The 18,129-nt window shown below is 42.4% G+C and overlaps 1 protein-coding gene and 1 long non-coding RNA gene across 7 annotated transcripts; one reads left to right on the top strand and one right to left on the bottom strand.

The window, feature by feature from the left end:
• The first annotated feature begins 6,290 nt into the window (after window positions 1-6,290).
• On the top strand, window positions 6,291-11,928 carry LOC123098454 (uncharacterized). Of its 4 annotated transcripts, none has more exons than XR_006447788.1 (5): window positions 6,291-7,049; window positions 7,636-8,494; window positions 8,905-9,012; window positions 9,112-9,322; window positions 9,993-11,928. It is a non-coding gene; the product is annotated as an uncharacterized lncRNA (long non-coding RNA). The 4 variants fall into 4 exon arrangements; XR_006447789.1 differs by having other exon boundaries at window positions 6,295-7,049; window positions 8,109-8,494; XR_006447787.1 differs by having other exon boundaries at window positions 6,346-8,255; window positions 8,361-8,494.
• Window positions 11,895-16,369, bottom strand: LOC123098453 (uncharacterized). Of its 3 annotated transcripts, XR_006447785.1 has the most exons (4): window positions 15,826-16,369; window positions 15,686-15,742; window positions 14,170-14,370; window positions 11,895-14,036 (listed from the first exon to the last, which is right to left on the bottom strand). XR_006447785.1 is itself a non-coding variant. In XM_044520440.1 (3 exons), the coding sequence occupies exons 1-3, from the start codon at window positions 16,097-16,099 to the stop codon at window positions 13,930-13,932; spliced, it is 438 nt and encodes a 145-aa protein (XP_044376375.1). In that variant the 5' UTR covers window positions 16,100-16,369; the 3' UTR covers window positions 11,895-13,929. The 3 variants fall into 3 exon arrangements, 1 of the variants encoding a protein (XP_044376375.1); XM_044520440.1 differs by lacking the exon at window positions 14,170-14,370; XR_006447784.1 differs by having other exon boundaries at window positions 11,898-14,036; window positions 14,170-15,742.
• Between the last annotated feature and the right edge of the window lie 1,760 nt (window positions 16,370-18,129).

Genomic DNA, 18,129 nt, shown 5'->3' with positions numbered 1-18,129 from the left:
TGCGTGAATAGATGGGCCAAGCCGAGCAGGCCATCACCAACCTATTCGTGCTTTGGTTTATTTTATTTGAGTATTTGTGTTCTTAATCTTTGTTTTCACTGGTGTGTGCTCTGTCCTCTCAGGCTAGATTTGAATTTGTTGTCATAGAAAAAAAATATCGCCTTTAATAGTAGAGGTGATCCAGTTATGTATTCAAGACTATGCAAGATCCTCGATGAGGATTGTTTTTTCTGAATCACTTATCCCTGAGCAGCATCTGCATCCTTCTGCCTTAGCCTGATCAATTCTTCCCACTATGCAGTTTTGTTTTTTAATTGCCAACATATTCGAATGGAGGTGTCTCCTTGTCAAGCATGCATCCGTTGAAATTGGGTGTTAACCAATTTTTCGAGGATTGCATCAATGTTTCTTCCTACGATGTTTATCTTTTCGGTCTTTTAGCTAATGACAATGTGTGACAGTGCCCAGTTGTGTATATTCTTGGACCTTTTACATTCAATATTAACAATTCAAAAGTTAACATGGATCTAGCCATCTAGGTGAACTTCCAGATAATGCTATCAATTTTCTAGCAAACTTGAAAGCTTTTGATACTTTTGCTTGTACTTGATATCTTCGAGAGACTCACATATATGAGTGTTGTGCAGTTTAGCTCTCCATATGGTGCCCATTTTTTTACGGGTAAGGCAAGAGCTCTGCCAATTCATTAAAGTTGAGGGGAAACTGTAAAGAAGGCATAAAAAGAAGAAGGAAAAGCGCCACAAAATAAATGGAGGTATGGTTGTTTTTGCTAGAAAAAACCCATAGTTTTTTGCTAGAGAAAACAAATTGATGTGCATGCACTGATTACATTTGCTTCATGGCGCAATATGTTTATGCTACTCTTAAAATTGTGTTTTTTTATTGTTTATTTTGTGTTATAAACATATTTTAAAAAGTATTTGGCTGTTGGTTTTCTGTGTTATCTTTATTGTAGTAATAGTTTGAACATTCAAATGAAAATCTGGGATATTACAACGATGATAATACAGCTTTGGTAAAGATAGCCTCTATTGATTATAAAATGCATGATGAGTGTTTTTCCTAATAACCATGGTATGTGAGGTCGATTTAATATTCACATATATGCTGAAATTTTGACACCGAAGAACCAGCAATCGAGTTATATGAAATTTCTTGCAAGAGCTACCATTCTTTTTAGTACTGACTAATCCCATGGGTACCAATGGTGAAATATTCAGGTCTAAATACTGGATGAGATTTTCATTGCTGGCATTCTTCATGAACCTGTCAAGGAGAACATTTCAATACTAATTGTTGCAAAGGTGTTCTCACCACCGGCTAGCAAGAAGAGAGTATGATTTTTCAGTGCTCACTGTTGTAAGCTTGATTCACAAGGAGCTTCTCAACGTTGTACATGTAGTTTGTGAGTAACAGAAATAAAACCTATTTCTTCATTCTTGTCTTGTACCTCCGTTTCAACTCCCCCAAACCAGTAGAGTTCAGTTACGTGTTTCAATATTAGGAAGTCATCATCTTCTAAAACAAATTTTGTTACCTACTCAAACATATTTTATTCCTGTGTTTCTAATAAATTTTGTATAAAAACATGTGTACAATAGAACCTGTACAACCTGCATTGGAGCATGCTCATTTGCTCTGTCCATTTCTTCTAAAGAGTCCAGATTCCTACGCATTCATAAATACGATTTAGTGTGCTCTAATACATTACCGGAATCAGATGATATATTTTCTGTGCGAATTCGTTGACACGGTTCCTTACAAAAGTTGTATCTTCGAAAAGGACAGACAACTCTATGTAATCCTATCATCCATTCTGATTTTGAGCCAAGTATACCCATTATCTTTTTCCTTCTAGCAAGGTACCATAGACATGTTATGAAATTCTCCTTTGCCTTCCAGGTGAACCAAATAGGCATCTTTTTAACAAATGGAGGGAATTCGTTTGTCAATAAAAATAATTTTTTCACAGGAGATGGTGTCTTATTTCTTCAAGTATAAGCAAATGAACATTGTGAAGAAGTTAACAACTTTCTATCCTTATTCCTCTTATTCATTGTGTGTTATCCCGATTTATACATGTAACAATGATGAATGATGATGAACTTAGACTTAGTGTAAGCAGAGCCAATCTGTTTCGTTGAACAAACCAGCTCTCTATCCTTATTTCTCCTAAAAGCTTTCATACGATACTCACACCATATGATTCCTTGAAACATAGTAGTATTTTTCACATCTATTACAATCCAAGGTTTTTTTAGTTAATATTATTCTTTATATTTGTAAGTAGTATAAAGTTGCCCCAAAACTGGTAATATGATTTTGGATGATATATTATGATGCTGACAAGGAGGTTATTGGTGCTGAATAAAATAGCAGTATGAAATAACCTTGCATATATTTGTTGGCTTTTAGTTTGAGCCTTTCAACTCAACTGAAATTTTTATTTGTATAGTCTTTTACCTCTGGTTTTTCAGGTTATTTGGAATGATGGTAGGTATTAATGAAGTAGTTCACGTTGGACTGGCTCAAAGTGGAGAAACATGATTGTATTATTAAGCATTTAAGCTCCTAGCAATTTAGAACCTCGATATCTTGGGGCTGCCTTGCATTATTTCAGAGAGCTGTATTTTTTTCGGACATTTTATATTGCCACACAATGAGAGTTGAAAGTTCTGGTCTGGCATGATGTGCTGTCAGGACACGTCCCCACTTATGTTCTAGGTTTGGGGGTTTGCAGATTTGTTTAAAGGGAACACAGTACTCCATGTGTTTGTCTTTAATTAATGGATAATAACAATACACATGCTTTCGTGAGATGATCGAATCTTAAGCATAAATAATAAAGGCATTCAAGTGTTATTATCATTTGTAATGAAGTGCACAATAAAAAGTTCAATGTTTCAATTTTTTTATCAAAATATATTGCAAGTGAAGTGGATTTTAATTATTATTTTTATTGGCTATTTTTTCAATCCATGTTAAAGTTGACATGCCCGTGGCAACGCACGGGCAGTCTACTAGTATATATATGGCCGCTGCTAGGCGTCAACCGACTGATTTCTCCAGGAAATCAGTCGGGTCGCAGGCCGTTGGATCGAACAACCCTGGTCCGTCCGATCTCTGAGCTGAACCACGCGCACGCTCCCACCTCCGCCCCGCTAGCCGTTGCAGCTGACGGCCTGTTGCAATGAAACTTTGACCGATCCCCACCTGTGACCGCAGATCGCGGGCGCTTCCCCCCACCAGGGATAGGTCGTGATCTACTACGACGACCGGCGGCCGCCTCCCCTTCCCTCCACCTCTTCCCCACCCTAACCCCACCCCCCACCCCCTGCCCGCGATGGCGCACCACATCGCCAGAGACATGGCCTACTCCGCCATGGGTGGGGACATGGCCTACTCCGCCATAGGTGGTAGCTCCGGCGAGGGTTCGGTTGTTCCCCGGCGGACGACTTCAGCTCCGGCGAGCGCCTTCGATCTCAGGCGACAAAGTTCTGCTACGCGCATGTACCAGATCCTCCAATTGTTTTCTCTGATGCTCCTCCGGCTGGATCCGCTGCAAATTGGGTGAGCTTCCCCTGCTGCCAAATCCTCTGAAATCTTCCACTTGTTTATGTGCTGCATTGACATTTGCCAGTTATGCTCATTGGATGTTGCTATGCTAATTGGTTTTAATTCACAAAAAGTAGAAAAAACAAAAATGTTTGAAACTACACATTATGTTGCTTTGGTTCAGTTCAGTAACAAGAAAAAAAGGTTGTGTAAAATTGGAAAAGGTTACTTTTCAGTGACCCTGAATGTTGCTTTGATTCAGAGAATGCAACAGCACTGCATGTTTGCTTGCTTTAAATTCAGAGGATGTAAGACTACTGAATGTTTGCTTTGCTTTAGATTTCAGATATTGCAAAAAAAGTTGAAAATTCAGCTTCAGAAAAATATTTTTGCTGCTGAAAATAGCAAAAAACAGTAGTAGATTAGAGACCTTATGCATGTTATAGTGGTGTTAGTCTATGGATTTCAGCAAGCACAAAAACTCTATGATGAAAAAAATGTTATTTGAAGTTGGTAAAAAAGTTATGCAGCACCAAAACATGTCGTAAAATGTACTACTACAGTACTACCTATAGATCTTATAAACATGCTGCAATGAAAAAAACTACTGATATACATGTTGATGTTTCATCTATAAAAAATGTTTCTCTTGCAAAGAAATGTTGACCTCAAATACTGTTCAACTGCTACTGATGGTGTTGTTCTACTGTTGTTGCAATGATGTAGCATACCAAAGATGGGGCAGCAAATGAGGAGAGTTTTGTTCAGCAACCTTTCACAAGTCATGGTGGTGGGGATTCAGATGGTGTCCTAAACACTCACGGTGGAATGCATGATGCAGATGAGGATGATGATATTTCATCTCAGCCACTTCTGCCCTATGTTGGCATGGAATTTGACTCAATTGAAGATGCCCAAAAGTTCTATAATGACTACGCATTTGGAACGGGTTTTGGCTCACGCATAGCTTCCTCAAAAAACAGCCAGAAGAAAGGTCCACAACAACTTATCAAGAGGGTCTTCCAATGTGTGCATGCTGGCAAACCGGAGACTACATGTGAGACAAGCAGCCACTCGGAAGGAATTGCAGCAGGGGGAAGCTCATCAAGCAAGCAGGCCGGGGTTGAAATGGATGTGACAGTCAAGCGTCAGAGGAATCAGATTATGCGTTATGATTGCAAAGCTCATATGATTGTTGGCCTCAGGGGCAATAAGTGGGTTGTTACCTACTTTGTTGCACAGCATACACACCTTTTGATGCAGCATGAGGAGATTGTGAGGTTCTACCGCTCACACCGCAAAATTCCAGAAGAAGATTACCAACTACTGATAACAATGCATGATGTGAACTTGTCAACTGATGACAATATACTTGGTCATTGCATTGAAAAAAATCTGCATAAATCCACATGCAGTCGACGACATTGCAGCAGTAGTCGTGAGCACCACCGAAACCTGTCAAAAAAGCAGCAGCACACACACACATGCCATCACTGATGACCTTCAGCAAGGTGCAGTGCAAAAAACGTGGAAGATTGCAACAAGCTTGAAACAGAGGCAGTTGCGAGCGCGAGATCCCGGACAGAGTGTATGGGCTCTCGCAAAACTCCTGCTCCAGATCCAGAACAAAGACCACCGCGCCTCTCCCAAAAATAGATGTCTACCGGCGAGCCCGCCCCTAAAACTCCGGCGAGCCAGCGATCCGCCTTCCCTAAAATAGATCGTCTGGGACGTCGAACCTACACGATTTCTACTACGAATTTCTACTGCGGCCATTTCCGGATTATTTTGGAGAAGGATCGGAGGTACCTGTCCTGCAGATTGTCGCCGTCCATGTCTCCAGCAGCCTCCTCGCGGACCTCCTCGCGCGCCTCCCCTCGTCGACCTCGCGTCAGCTTCGCCGCCCCGGGAGCTGGACGCCGCGACGACCGTCGCATCGGAGATTTGGAGCGAGCTTGGGCGAGAGGAACGAACCGAAAAGGGGGAAAATGTTGCAATGCGGGTAGGGGTGGGGGAAGGGGGTGCGGGTGAGACAACCCGACCCGATAGACGCGTCCTTGTCAGCTCGCGTCGTGCCCTACACTGGGTCCGTCAGATCTCTCGCGATCGGACGGTGCGCGAGGAGATTTACGCGAGCGAGAAATCAGTCGGTTGGAAGGAAGCGTTTTCCTAACCGCTTACGAACAGACACGACGCGCTTTGCCTCGCATGGATTCCTTCGCAAAAAATCCAGCAGTAATGAGTTACGATCACCAACCGCTACTTAAATTGGTTCTGCATGAAGTAGTAATGATGTGGCCGTCACTCTTATATAGCAGTAGTAATGCTTTACTACATGTGAGTCTAAATTTACTAGGTCACTATTATAAAGCAGTAGTAATGCATTACAACATGTGAGCCTAGATTTACTAGGTCACTATTATATAACAGTAGTAATGTTTTACCACATGTGAGCCGGGATTTACTAGGTTCATCATGCGCAGGATCAAATAATCTCTAAATTTTTACCATTCATATTTTTGATTCCATTACCTTCCACTCCATCTTTTTACTGCTGCTAGCAATTCGTTACTACATGTTGGTAAGGTTTTACTATGTTCAGGAATCAAACCATCGATAAAGCATTGCCTAGTAAAGAATCTTTATATATGGCTGGACTGTTCTGTTACCTCAGCCGAGCGATCCGAGGAATCTACAAACTAATAAAGCCCCGACCCCGTCTCCCGACCTGATCCGGGACACCGCCTCGCCGCCGCGTCCTCCCCCACCCCCAGCGCGCCGCCGCGGCCTTCCCCTCTCCCCGCGCGCCGCTGCGGCCTTCCCCTCCTCCAGCGCGCCGCCGTTGCCTCCCCCTTCCCACAACGCGCCGCCCCGGCCTCCCCTACCCCCAGCGCGCCGCCGCACCCACCCACTCCCCCAGCGCTTCGATGCGACCGCCGCCTTCGCTCTGCGCCGCCAACGCGGATCCGGCACCCCTGGCCACCGCTGGCCGCCCCGGCCTCCGGCGTTGGCATGCCCGCAGCCACCACACCTTCCATGGCCTTGGTCCGCACCCGCCCCAGCTCGCGCCGGCTTTCCCTGCCCCATCTCTCGCTGGCCGCCTACCTGCGCCGGCCGACCCACCTCCCACCTCTCACACGCCGGCACGACCACACGCCATCACCGCCGGCATGGAAGGCGGCCTCACCTTTTCTAACCCAGCTTCGGCCGCTGGCCCGCCCCAACCTACGCTGGCTTCCGCTGACACACCGCCGTCGTTTCCGTGGCCGCAACACCCCGTCCGTTCACATCCGCCACCCTGGATCGTTCAATGACCCAGCGGCAAGCCGTTCGACGTCGCAGCTCGAGAGGTGCCCGTCTCAGCTTTTCCCAACCTCCCCTGGACGTTCAAGCTCCTTCTCTTCAGTATATTCAGTTCAACATCCGGTGCTTCTTCAGTTCATCGTAGTGTGCATTTTCACTTCATCTTGCAGGTATGATCATTCTCTGCCCCTGCTAATGTATTTTGTAGTAACTTTGTAAACAAAAGAGATAGCACACTGGAACAAAACAGCAGTGAAGAAAGATACCCTGTGTTAATTTTGGTCACTCTATTGTTCGTTCCATCACTTGGAGATGTGTGCCTGACCATTTTTTCTCAAATTTGGCATTTGTCAAGTTGTGAGGCTACCCATTCGGGTGTTCATTTCATTGGTTAAATGTTGAATTTAGGCTATGAGATTGGTAAGACCATAATCCATGGACCAGTCTTCAATTGTTATCCTGTAGATCAATTCGGGTGTCCTTATGTTACAACAGTTCGATGACAAAAAACACATTAGTTCAGAAAAGCATGTGCAAGCCAAAACAGAGGACATTAAGAGCTCCAGTGGGATCAATACTGAAATAGAGAGTTCTTATCTTAGTTCAGTTCAATATCTAATTTTAGTTCGGTTCGATTCTTATTTTAGTTCAGTACACTCATTGCCTAGAACAGCAGCTATCTGTTAATCTGGCAAGCAAAATGAATCTGAAACCTTTATGTTCTGGTATCACTTGGTGCTGTCTGTCATGATTTAGGAGGTTCGGATGAACAGGGACGCGAGCACCTGCCGGAGAGCTCCTCCTCAATGAGCAATTGGCCTCGTGGTGCACTTGTGCTCTACACATGTTTGTCTTAAAGCCTTTTTAAGAAAAGAACATGTTTATGATGTGAAACATCAGTAGATTACTAGCGGTTCACTATGTATTATTTCATTAGTTCTCATAGAGAAACATGGGGAATAGTTCGATCTGTGTTGGAGAAATAGTTGAGTTTTATATATCATACAAAAGAAAAGGAACATGTTTCCTATAGGAGAAAATCGAAAACATCTTTAGCAACTCACTATTATTCTACCACCAGTTAAGAAGCAAAAATATATAGTTTGGTGTTTTAGAGAGAGGGAGAGGGAGAGATTGATTTCCTCTACTTGCCTTTTATAAATGTCTACTTTCGTGCTACCTTGTTCAGTTCCATTACTAAATTTTGGTTAGCTCAATGCTTGTTATAGTTTCAGTTCAGTTCAGGCCAAGTAAAAGTACCCATGAACTGTCTGGGTGCTTGGCCCTTCCCTTCCCCTCCCGCTCGCAGCTCGCTGGCATTGGATTCTTCGCTAATCCATCTTAGCTTTTCAGTTTGTGCACTGCCATACAAAAATGTGAGTACTGCTATTAGCCAACGTTCGAGACAAAGAATTACTAGTTTGTATACTGCCATTAGCACTTATACCTCACAATTTAATGACTTTGTTTCCTGAGAGCAGGGCAAAAAAATACATCATTGTACTCCAAAAAGAAAATACTTTAGGAGTGTGAGAAAGGTTTTCTTGCTTATTACTGTTGGTGCACAACTGTGGTATTTTAGAATCCATCATCAGTCTATGCGCGTCCAGCAAAGGTGATTTTTCGTTCTGTACTAATGCAAACCTTTTTTCTTATGTCATGAAAAGTTCAAAAATATTGTCATATGATAAGTTCAAATGTTCACTTATGAGTAGAATTTTTGTGTTATATCGATTCGGGCGAGTGGGCAGTTTACTCTGTTTAAAAAAAACAAGTTCACTTCGCAAATAATGCGTGAGTATTCTCTCTGTCTGCTAATTAATTTGTGTGAAAAGGAAAACAGAAGACATGTTTTCTAGTCGCAAACATGATGCTCTGTAGGGAGTTTGTTGTAATGCAGAAAACAATTTTTGATACTTAAAACAAACCTAGCAAAAAGTTCATGTTTGGAAATGTTTGTACGTTCATACATAGAAACCTAATAAGTTCAAAAAATGTAGCATGACAAAGTCTTGGATGCAACAGATTTTGGTAGCAGTGGCGTTCTTTTTTGCATCAGTTCAGCCTCATGAGGCTTTATCAGTTCAGTTCAGCCTCATCAGTTCAGTAAGTTTGTTCAGATCCGGTGTTCCGGTGAGGCCTTCCCTCTTTGCTTTACTTTTCCCTTTTTTGTCTGTGTATAGAGAGGGCGTTATGCTGATAGCCGTGTTTGCCTTCTGTTCACACTTGCAGATTGCCCATCTTCACGAAAAGGGGTTGGCCCCGGCCGGCTTGGATCTAACGAGAGAAGCGAAGTGGGTAGCGGAGGAGCAGCTGCCTTGCAGGCGCATGGCAATGGTGGCATGGCCGCTGCGCATGACGCAGACAGCAGGGACAGCGCGCCTGCGGAGTCCTGGGAATTTGAGATGAAGCCGGATTCATGGGCACCGGGGTGGATTAAGAGGTACTGGAATTTAATTTAATCTAGTTCCTCTGAAAATGCCGAACTGAAACCATGTCATGTCGTCATACGAAGCAGGAGCAAGTAATAGATTTAGCATTGCTGTAGTCTGGTTGCTGCAGACTAATAGATTTAGCGTTGGTATTGTTCATCTTTCATATGCTTTTTAGTACATCTACTTCCTCATCATAAGTCCGGTTTCCTTTATGTTTCCATCTTCCTATAGAACAAACATGTGCTTGTGGTTAAGCATGGGAAATGAGCATCTGTACTGCTCTTGGTTTATCAATTTGTAGAGCAAAACATGTACCAAAGTCAAAGTCTCGAAAAAGCCTCTTCTTTGCATCTTTCAGTGCTCACTTAGGTTGGCGTCAAATTATTTGTTTCTTTTGATGCTGTAAAACTTGAATTTTGGGTATATCTTTTGGTGCATATTTCTGTCTGTATAAAACTTGTATGTTACATTTTCTTGAGAAAAATGGATGCAGCATTCACAACAGTTTTGGATAACTAAGTAGAATGGCTAGTACTGAGAGCAAGTATTCTACAAATGTACATAATGATTTAATAATGGATAAGGACATGAAATCATATATTACTTCCAAGTTTGAGCACATGACTATTTTGTATCTTTCCTGTTTCTAATAGCAAGTTCTGCAATTGATCCATCCAGATGGGAGAAGGAAATCAGTCCAACAGGCGTATCTAAAGCGACATGTCGTGAACCACCCACTCGTCCCCACGCTGCTCGTCGTGTCGTGCCGCCTCGCCATCAACCACCATTCACCATTGTGGCTCAACCCTGCGGTGCTTCCACGACCACCACACGCAACCTCCCTCTATCGTTGCCCTTGCCCTGCTCTCCTCCCTCTATCAGTTCAAAAACCATTGTGAAATGTATTTTTACTCTGCTTTAATTGCTGCGGGTGCTTCCCTATGTGTGATGATTCTGATTGCTTAGCACTTTGTGGATGGTGGCTTGTTGTAATGCTTATCAATCTACTGTGGCAATTACGAGAAATATCAGTAGCAAGTCCAAGCTCTCTTTAAGTGGTGGTACATAGTGTAGTGGTAACAGGTGCAATGATAATTCATCTAAAATATGTTCAAGGAGTAATATGTTGTTTCCTTACTGTCTAAATCTTGTTTTGGTTATGTCTAAAGGTCTAAAGAAACTCATAATTTTCTCACTGTTAGCTATGTAAAACAACTGAACACAAGTTCACTTTTCATTGCTTTAGTAGTTCAATGTGTTTTCAGTATTCTTTTTCTTTAATGTTTATTCTATCATCCGTTTGGTGTGTATTTCTGTTTCAGTTCATCTAGTTGCCGATTGTAAGTCTAGTTTCCTCTGTGTTTCCACGTTCTTCCTATAGCACATATAAAAGTTTGATGAGTGTTTATTCAGTTTCAGGTTAAAATTGGTTTTTGATGCTATTGTTCCTGTGGTGGGTCTGTCAGTAGAAGTTGGAGCAGTCAAGCCCAGCCATGGCATGCGTCCGCAGATGACGACGATGACTTCGTGTGCGTGCCTGCATGTGCTCATGTGTTGTACTGGTGTGGGGTGTGCATGATGTGTGTGTGTGTGTTTTTCTGATTCTAATTGAAGTTTTCATCTGGATGTTTCTCTGAGACGTTCAAGTATTACTGTCTAAAAGGTGCAGTTATGAACTCACCCACGGGTTCAGGTTACTTATTCATGCTGCTGGCCCTTAGTGCTAGTTGAAAAGTTACATACTGAAGATGACTAGTATCTCTGAGTTCTAATGCTCCTAACGATCGTTTGGAATCTTATCTTCAATATCTTGCTGATATGGAATAGTAGAATGTCGCAATATATACTTGTACAAAGTTTTTTTAGTACTGATGACTAGTACTTGCCTTGACAGTACAACGCTTTGCTGCCGGTTGCGAGGATGTGCAACATATCTTTAAGCAAGCATTTATGTTGTATTACAAACAAAAATCTTTCCTCTGTTCCATAGAAGATTGTGTGATTTTTTAAATATATTTTAGAAAAGAAGTGTACAGACTGTAGCTTAGCATTTGATAATTGTTTGCAACATGTACGATCTTTGGATGATTATGTAATTGTTTTCATGCGTTACCATGTGTCCAACAGTTCAGTATGTATTTTATAATCATTTCAAAGGGCATATCAAATTCGGTATGGATTGTTGCATCTATGGTTACTATCACAAAACACAAAAACATTTCTTGGAGAAGAAAATTTAGCCAATTCAAGTATATAAACCATGCAAGTTCGGTGATGATGACACGTCGACACACATTTTAAATCAAACCTAAAAGTTACATTTCTACAAGTTCAAGTGATCAACCCCTGAACATTTTGGATTGTGAAAAATAAATCAGTACAAATACACGCATATATCAGTACGAGCTCTAAAATTCCGTATCAGGGTATTTTTTTCATTGGTTCTAAAATTCCCAGAGCATCAGTCCAACGACGTATCGGGGTATACTGTGTTGCTCCTGCGATTTTTTGTATGCTTGTATGTACAAAAAAAAATGGTACAGTTACTGCTTTGATGTGTCGTGGTGCGAATGTTGTTGATGTTCAAAGTTTGTGCAGAGAAAGACTTCAAAAACTCGCGTCGCCGATGGAATGAATTACTAGAAGTTCAATTTGCTAATATCTATAGTACTGGTTAGAGAATTTTGGTAGTTCATTTTGCTACTAATCCCAACTGTCTACAGTTCATTTTGCTAATAAATTCTTCTACATGTCTTTACGTTGGCCATAGGACATGTATTTCTTTTGGAAGTTAAGTCAATGTATTTCATCTCTTTGATCGGATTAATGCTTGATTTTGGTGATGGCAATTTTTATCTCTGATATCCTGAAATGAGTCAGTAACTTAGAATTTTTTTTGCTAGCTTTGGAATTGTAAAAACACAACAAGTTTACAATTTAAAAAGTTGTAAGTTCAACACGACGTCCTAGATAAGTTTGAGAAAAAAGCTAAAAAAAATGAAACCCCACGAAAATTCAAATGGTAAAAGTTCAAGTCGTAAAATGAGAGAAGTCCAGAACATCATTAAAAAAAATTAGTTAAAAAAACACACACAAAACATTTTTTTTAAAAAAATTGTCATTCAGTTCAACGATATAAACCATACAAGTTCGGGACGAGGACACCGTGAACGGTTGAAAAGTTACGAGAAAAAACCATACAGAAAAAACAGAGTAAAGTCTAGTACGTGAAAATACGCTCAGTACCAATCCATACGGAGATCCGTTCAAGTACTCTTTTTCTGAAATTTTTCTAAATTACTATATGAAAAATATATCAGTACAAACGCACATGTAAATCCGTACAAGTATTCTGTTTTTTCTGACGGAAAAACAACACGACGTGTCTCACCGTATTCCAAATTACTCTTCAACGGTTGCGAATTTGAGAAAACGTTCAACACGACTAAGTTTCCCATTTTCGGTAGCGTTTCAACGGTATATTATTTGCCCCATTTCGACAAACTTTTAAAAAAATCGCGTTCGAAATCAAATTTGACCGTATTCGAATTCGTTTTTAAACCGTAAGGAATTAAAAAAACATTTCAATACAAAAAAGTTATGCATTTTCCATAGCTTTCCAGCGCCGTATCATTTGCGTCAATCCGACAAACCGTTTTGCAAAAAAAGTGAAAATACATTTCGCCCAGAATTTTACAATTTTTCAAATTACTTTTAAATTGTATAGAATTTGAAAAACAATAGATATATGGAAGATGCAGATTTTTACCGGCTTTCCAACGCCATCTTATTTGCTCAATTCCGACAAACCGTTTGAAAAGTGAGTCCAAAATATGATTCGCGTTTTCGGTTTTGAAAAAAACGGTTTTTTCAAAACTGCTCTTAAACCATGATGATTTTGCAAAAAAAATCCTATATATTTGTAATGTACTCCCTCCGTCCGGGAAAAGTTGTCCAGCCCTTAGTCCATTTTCAAATTTGCAAAAAAAACCTTTCATCTTCAAATCTGTTGCTAATCAGCCCCCGGTTGCTTCTTCCTGCTTTCTCCGTCCGCCGCCCAAGCCACCGTCGGCACCCGTCGTAGGGCCGAGCGCGTGACGACGGCCACGACCTGCGCCGCCGCTGTGAACCACCGCCGCCCGTGCCCACCTACGCCACCCGAGGCGAGCTGCACTACCGCTGTGAACCAACGCCGCCCGCGCCCACCTGCGCCGTCCACCTGCTCCTCCGCGGCGACCACCTCGACGGGCGGCGGCTCCACGGCTGAATGGCGCTGCACCGCCGCCATCCTCTCCCGCCGTCACCCCTTCTGCCTCCTAGGGCTGCGCCGCTATCCCCTCCCGCCAGCCAGGGCCTGCGCCGCCGCCAGGACCTGCGCGCGCCTGGGTCTCGAGCGCCTGGACCTGGAGCTCCCGGCGGGCCTGGAATTGAAGCTCATCCTCAACCTCGAGGCCCCTGTCGTCTCCCCCACTCCTCTCCTAGACCTGCTGCTCGTCTATAAGTTGCTGCTCCTCCCAGGCGGGCTTGCTCGTGCTGCTGACCGGAGCTACCCTGCTTGTGCTGCTGCCGGTGAGAAGAAGCTCCAATTTCTGATCCTTGCACTTGTTCATTAATTTCAAACACAATTGATCATGCTGCCGGTGAGAAGAAGCTCCATTTTCTGATCCTTGCACTTGTTCATTAATTTCAAACACAATTGATCATGCTGCCGGTGAGAGTACTCTGCAGAAATGTTGCAAAAAAGATTCAGTTAACACAGAAGTTAACTGAATGTGTCCCTCGATGTCCAAAGTTCATCGGTTAACTGAATGTTAACAAAAGTTAACTGAATCTTTGGATAATTTCTGAACCTCACCTAGAGTAGAAGCAATTTCTGATCTACTGTTGCTGTCAATTTCCTCAAGATAAAAGAACATTATTAAGGAATTTAATATGTCATCACTTTTTTTTTGAGCTGTCAGAGCACCCACAGGAGGAAAAGCTTTCAAAATGGTGGGCATTCACTTGTAGTTTTTCTTCATGCAGATAGGCCTTCCAACTTTCCAAGATTCTTACTCTGGATTAATTAATTACACAACATACAGAAGTAGAGTCATGTTGCTGGTCTATTGAGCATAAAATTAAACTATGTATAAAAGCAGGGTTCTTAAGCCTATTCTCTACAAGATTACCTTCGTAGAACTATTACACACGATCGAATGTGAGCACATAAAGTGAACTTTCCAAGATTAAGTTAACTTGTGAGAGATACTACTAGCATCTTCTCTGCATCTTCAGTAAATTGTCATTTGGCAGTTAAAAAAAATCATAAAGTGGAGTAGGAGCATAAAAAATTCAGGGGAGCATATGTTCAGTACTGTCATGGTCACTACTGTTGTGGTCTCTACTGGCATGGTCTCTACTGCCATATTGTACAAAGAAATAAAATAAAAGAACAATGCTTGCAAATTTTGCAAGCACTAGCTTGGAAAATGAAAACATACACTCATGTTTCAGTTGACAGCGACAAATTTTGCAAGCACTAACATGGAAAAATCCTACTGCAGTTTACTAAAATTTCCTTGATGTTCATGGAATGTGCTTTCATCAACTAAATTTCCTTGTTTCTGAACTGTAGCATTAAAATGATCATGGTCTAAAATGAGAGAAGGAAAACATCTCTGAAAACATTCCCAAATCCTTCCTGACAGAAAGACAGAGAAAAGACAGCACAATAAGATTACAAAGTGGCTTACATGATGAGCGCAGGGTGAAGGTCTTGACCTGGAAACAGGGGGACTAGGTGGAAAAAAATTCTACTGAATTAAATTGATTAATTTGGAATCTCTCTTTTCTATAGTAGTTAACTGAATTTTGTACTGAATCCAATCTTCAGGAGTTGATTGAAATAGTGAATGCATCCATGGATGATGCTACCTAAAACATGAAAGCAGAGATCTACTCCAATTCATGAACAGTAAATTGTCCCAGCGATGCACACAATTGAGCACACAGTAATCTGAATTCATAGACTGAATTTTACTGAACTTGGTAATTTTACTGAGCACACAATTGAAGTGTTGTGCATTTAATCTTCACTTCTTTTCTTTTGATAGTGAAATTCAATCTGAATTTTGTAAGCAGAGAAGCAATGTAGTGCCTGTACTCCAAGTTAAATTCAGTCAATGTGTACACAAAGTAGTGATTTTGTCACCAATTGAACTCAATTATCACCAATACTGTTTATACTGAATTTATACTGTATGTTCACCAATACTGGAAGCATGCAAAGTGCAAGGCTAACTGAATCTATACTGTATGTTCATCTATTGTACTCCATGGCTAACTGAATTTTGTCAGTGCTGTACTCGTACTCCCAATACATGGCTCACCTGCACCAAAAGAAGCATCATCCATTCCTCTGCAATACTCCATTCCTCCTCCAATCTCTGCACAAACCAATCGCTGCAAAAAATCAGCTCACCTGCTTGCTTCAACAGACAGACATCACCTGTAAATTCAGAGGACAGACCTGCGATGTGGGCGAACGGGGAGCAGAAGCGGCAGCGGCGGCGCTGGTGGAGCCAAGAGTGCAGGTCCTCCATCATCAGCCCACCAGCTCGAGGAGCAAGACGAGCTGCTGGAGCAAGTCTTCGTCCTCCCCATGCCCTGGTCGTCTTTCCCACGCCACCTCCGCCGGAACTCGAGGTCTGGAGGAGGTGCTCAAGGACAAGGAGCGGGCCATCGAGCGCCGCCGCCGGAGCTCGAGGTCTGGAGGAGGTGCTCGAGGACGAGGAGCGGGTCATCGAGCGCCGTCGACGGAGCCGACAAGGCACGAGCTTTACAGAAAAGGGGATCCCTTCCCTCTTGATCTCCTAGTGCGGACGGAGAGAAGCGGCGAGACGAGGGGGAGAAGGCGGCCGACATGCGGCGAGGCGACGGAGCAGGCGGCGAGGCGACGGAGCAGGTGGCCGGCGCGTGGCGAGGCGACGGAGCAGAGAAGCAGACGGAGGGAGGGCTGCGTAGTTTGTCGGAAGAAAGGGGAGGTGATTTTCGCAAAATATCATCAGGGACAACTTTTCCCGGACGAAGGGAGTAGATGTCAAGAGCTTCCAACAATATATTACACGTCCCATTCCGACGAAAAGAGGATCAGTTCGACGAGATAAAAATCATCAGTACAACCGCCTGAAATCATCAGTTCAAGTAGGGTAACAGAATAATATTCTGTTACGCGAAACAGAATAGCCCAGATGTGTGTATATATATATATATATATATATATATATATATAAATGCCTTAATTACTAGTTAATTTGGCATGCTTTAATTCTTTAACCATCCCATGCATGCATGTCACCTCATAGAAAAGGAAGGAGATTAAAATACCATACTGAATAAAAATTAGCACTTATTGTTTCGTAGAATAAGTCACTAGGTATGTAAATACTCGTGTATTTTACGTAATTTCAGTAGTAGGCATAGACATACACACCACATAATTGGGTATATACATACTCGTACATATACTTTTTGCATGGTAACCACATACATACATAATTTCGTTACTTGATATATGCATACCCACGTATGTAAATAAATTTTTTAGTAGGTATATGCATACCCACGTATGTATATAATTTTGTTAGTAGGTATATGCATACCCGCCTATGTATATAATTTCGTTACTAGCTAGAACATAGAATAATTTATTATATACATACCCGCGTATTAGATACTCATATTGAATTGTTAGGAAACAAAAAAAGAACATAGTAGTTCAGAAAATAATTTATTGGGTATATAATACCCGCTTATGTGCATAGTTTCGTTAGTAAGTATTTGATACCGGTATTAGATAGTTAGGAGACAAAAATACGTGTATTAGACACCCATAGTAGGTCAGAAAAAATAAACAATAATACGATTTATTGTATGGCAAGTTTTGCATGCCTAATATTTAAAAATGGAAACAAAATGTAAGAATGAAAAGCCTTGCATGAAGAATAGTTAGGAAAGAAATCAAACAATCATTGTGCAGCGATACCTACCTAAAACAAGCAAGGTGCCCGAGCACCTAGGTGTCCCATATATATATATATACCTACCTAAGCGTCGGCCGAAACTTTCGGCCGGTCTAGCCCAGGCCGTTGGATTTAAGCCGTGCGACCGTTGGATCCGGGCAAAAAAAAGCAAACAAATCGCCCCAGCTTCTTTTTCCTTCCTCCGCGTACGCATCTAGCCGCCATGGATGAGCGAGGCCCCCGACTCGAAGCACCACCCGGCTTGGCCGCCCCCAACGCCGGTCACCGCCCTCGCCACCGGTTGCTGCCCTCGCCGTAGGTTGCCTCCTTCGCACGCGCGTCACTGCTCCTCCCAACCATCTCACTCGTTCGCAGCTTTCGCCGTGGTCGGATCCCCCGCTAAACTTGGCCATGGCTGACACGGAGCCTCCATCGGCAGCGGTTGAAGCTCCCCGCCCCCGTGGTTGCAGCATTTGGTGCACCACCCCCCTCCGTCCTCGCCGTCGAGCTCGCCGCAGGCGTCGCCGTCTCTGCTGGCCTCCATCGACATGCATCGTACCTACAGAATTCCAGTGGTTGATTGAAGCAAAATCAAACAACGCTTCCAGCAAAACCAAACTTAGGTTCCAGCAAAAACGACATGAAACATTTGAGAGCTCTGCAGCCGATGAAGCAAAAAATTACATCTGCTCCAGCAAAACAATACATCGGTTCCAGCAAAAACAAAAATTTTGGTTCTGTAAAAAAGAAAAAAACATCAGCAAAAACGGCCACCCCCTTCTTGCAGCTCCCCTGGTCACCGGTTGTAGCTC

This window comes from Triticum aestivum, chromosome 4D (genome assembly GCF_018294505.1).
Source record: "Triticum aestivum cultivar Chinese Spring chromosome 4D, IWGSC CS RefSeq v2.1, whole genome shotgun sequence".
NCBI lineage: Eukaryota > Viridiplantae > Streptophyta > Magnoliopsida > Poales > Poaceae > Triticum > Triticum aestivum.
The sequence above is the reverse complement of the archived record's forward strand: the minus strand, read 5'-3'. Positions and strand labels throughout refer to the sequence as shown.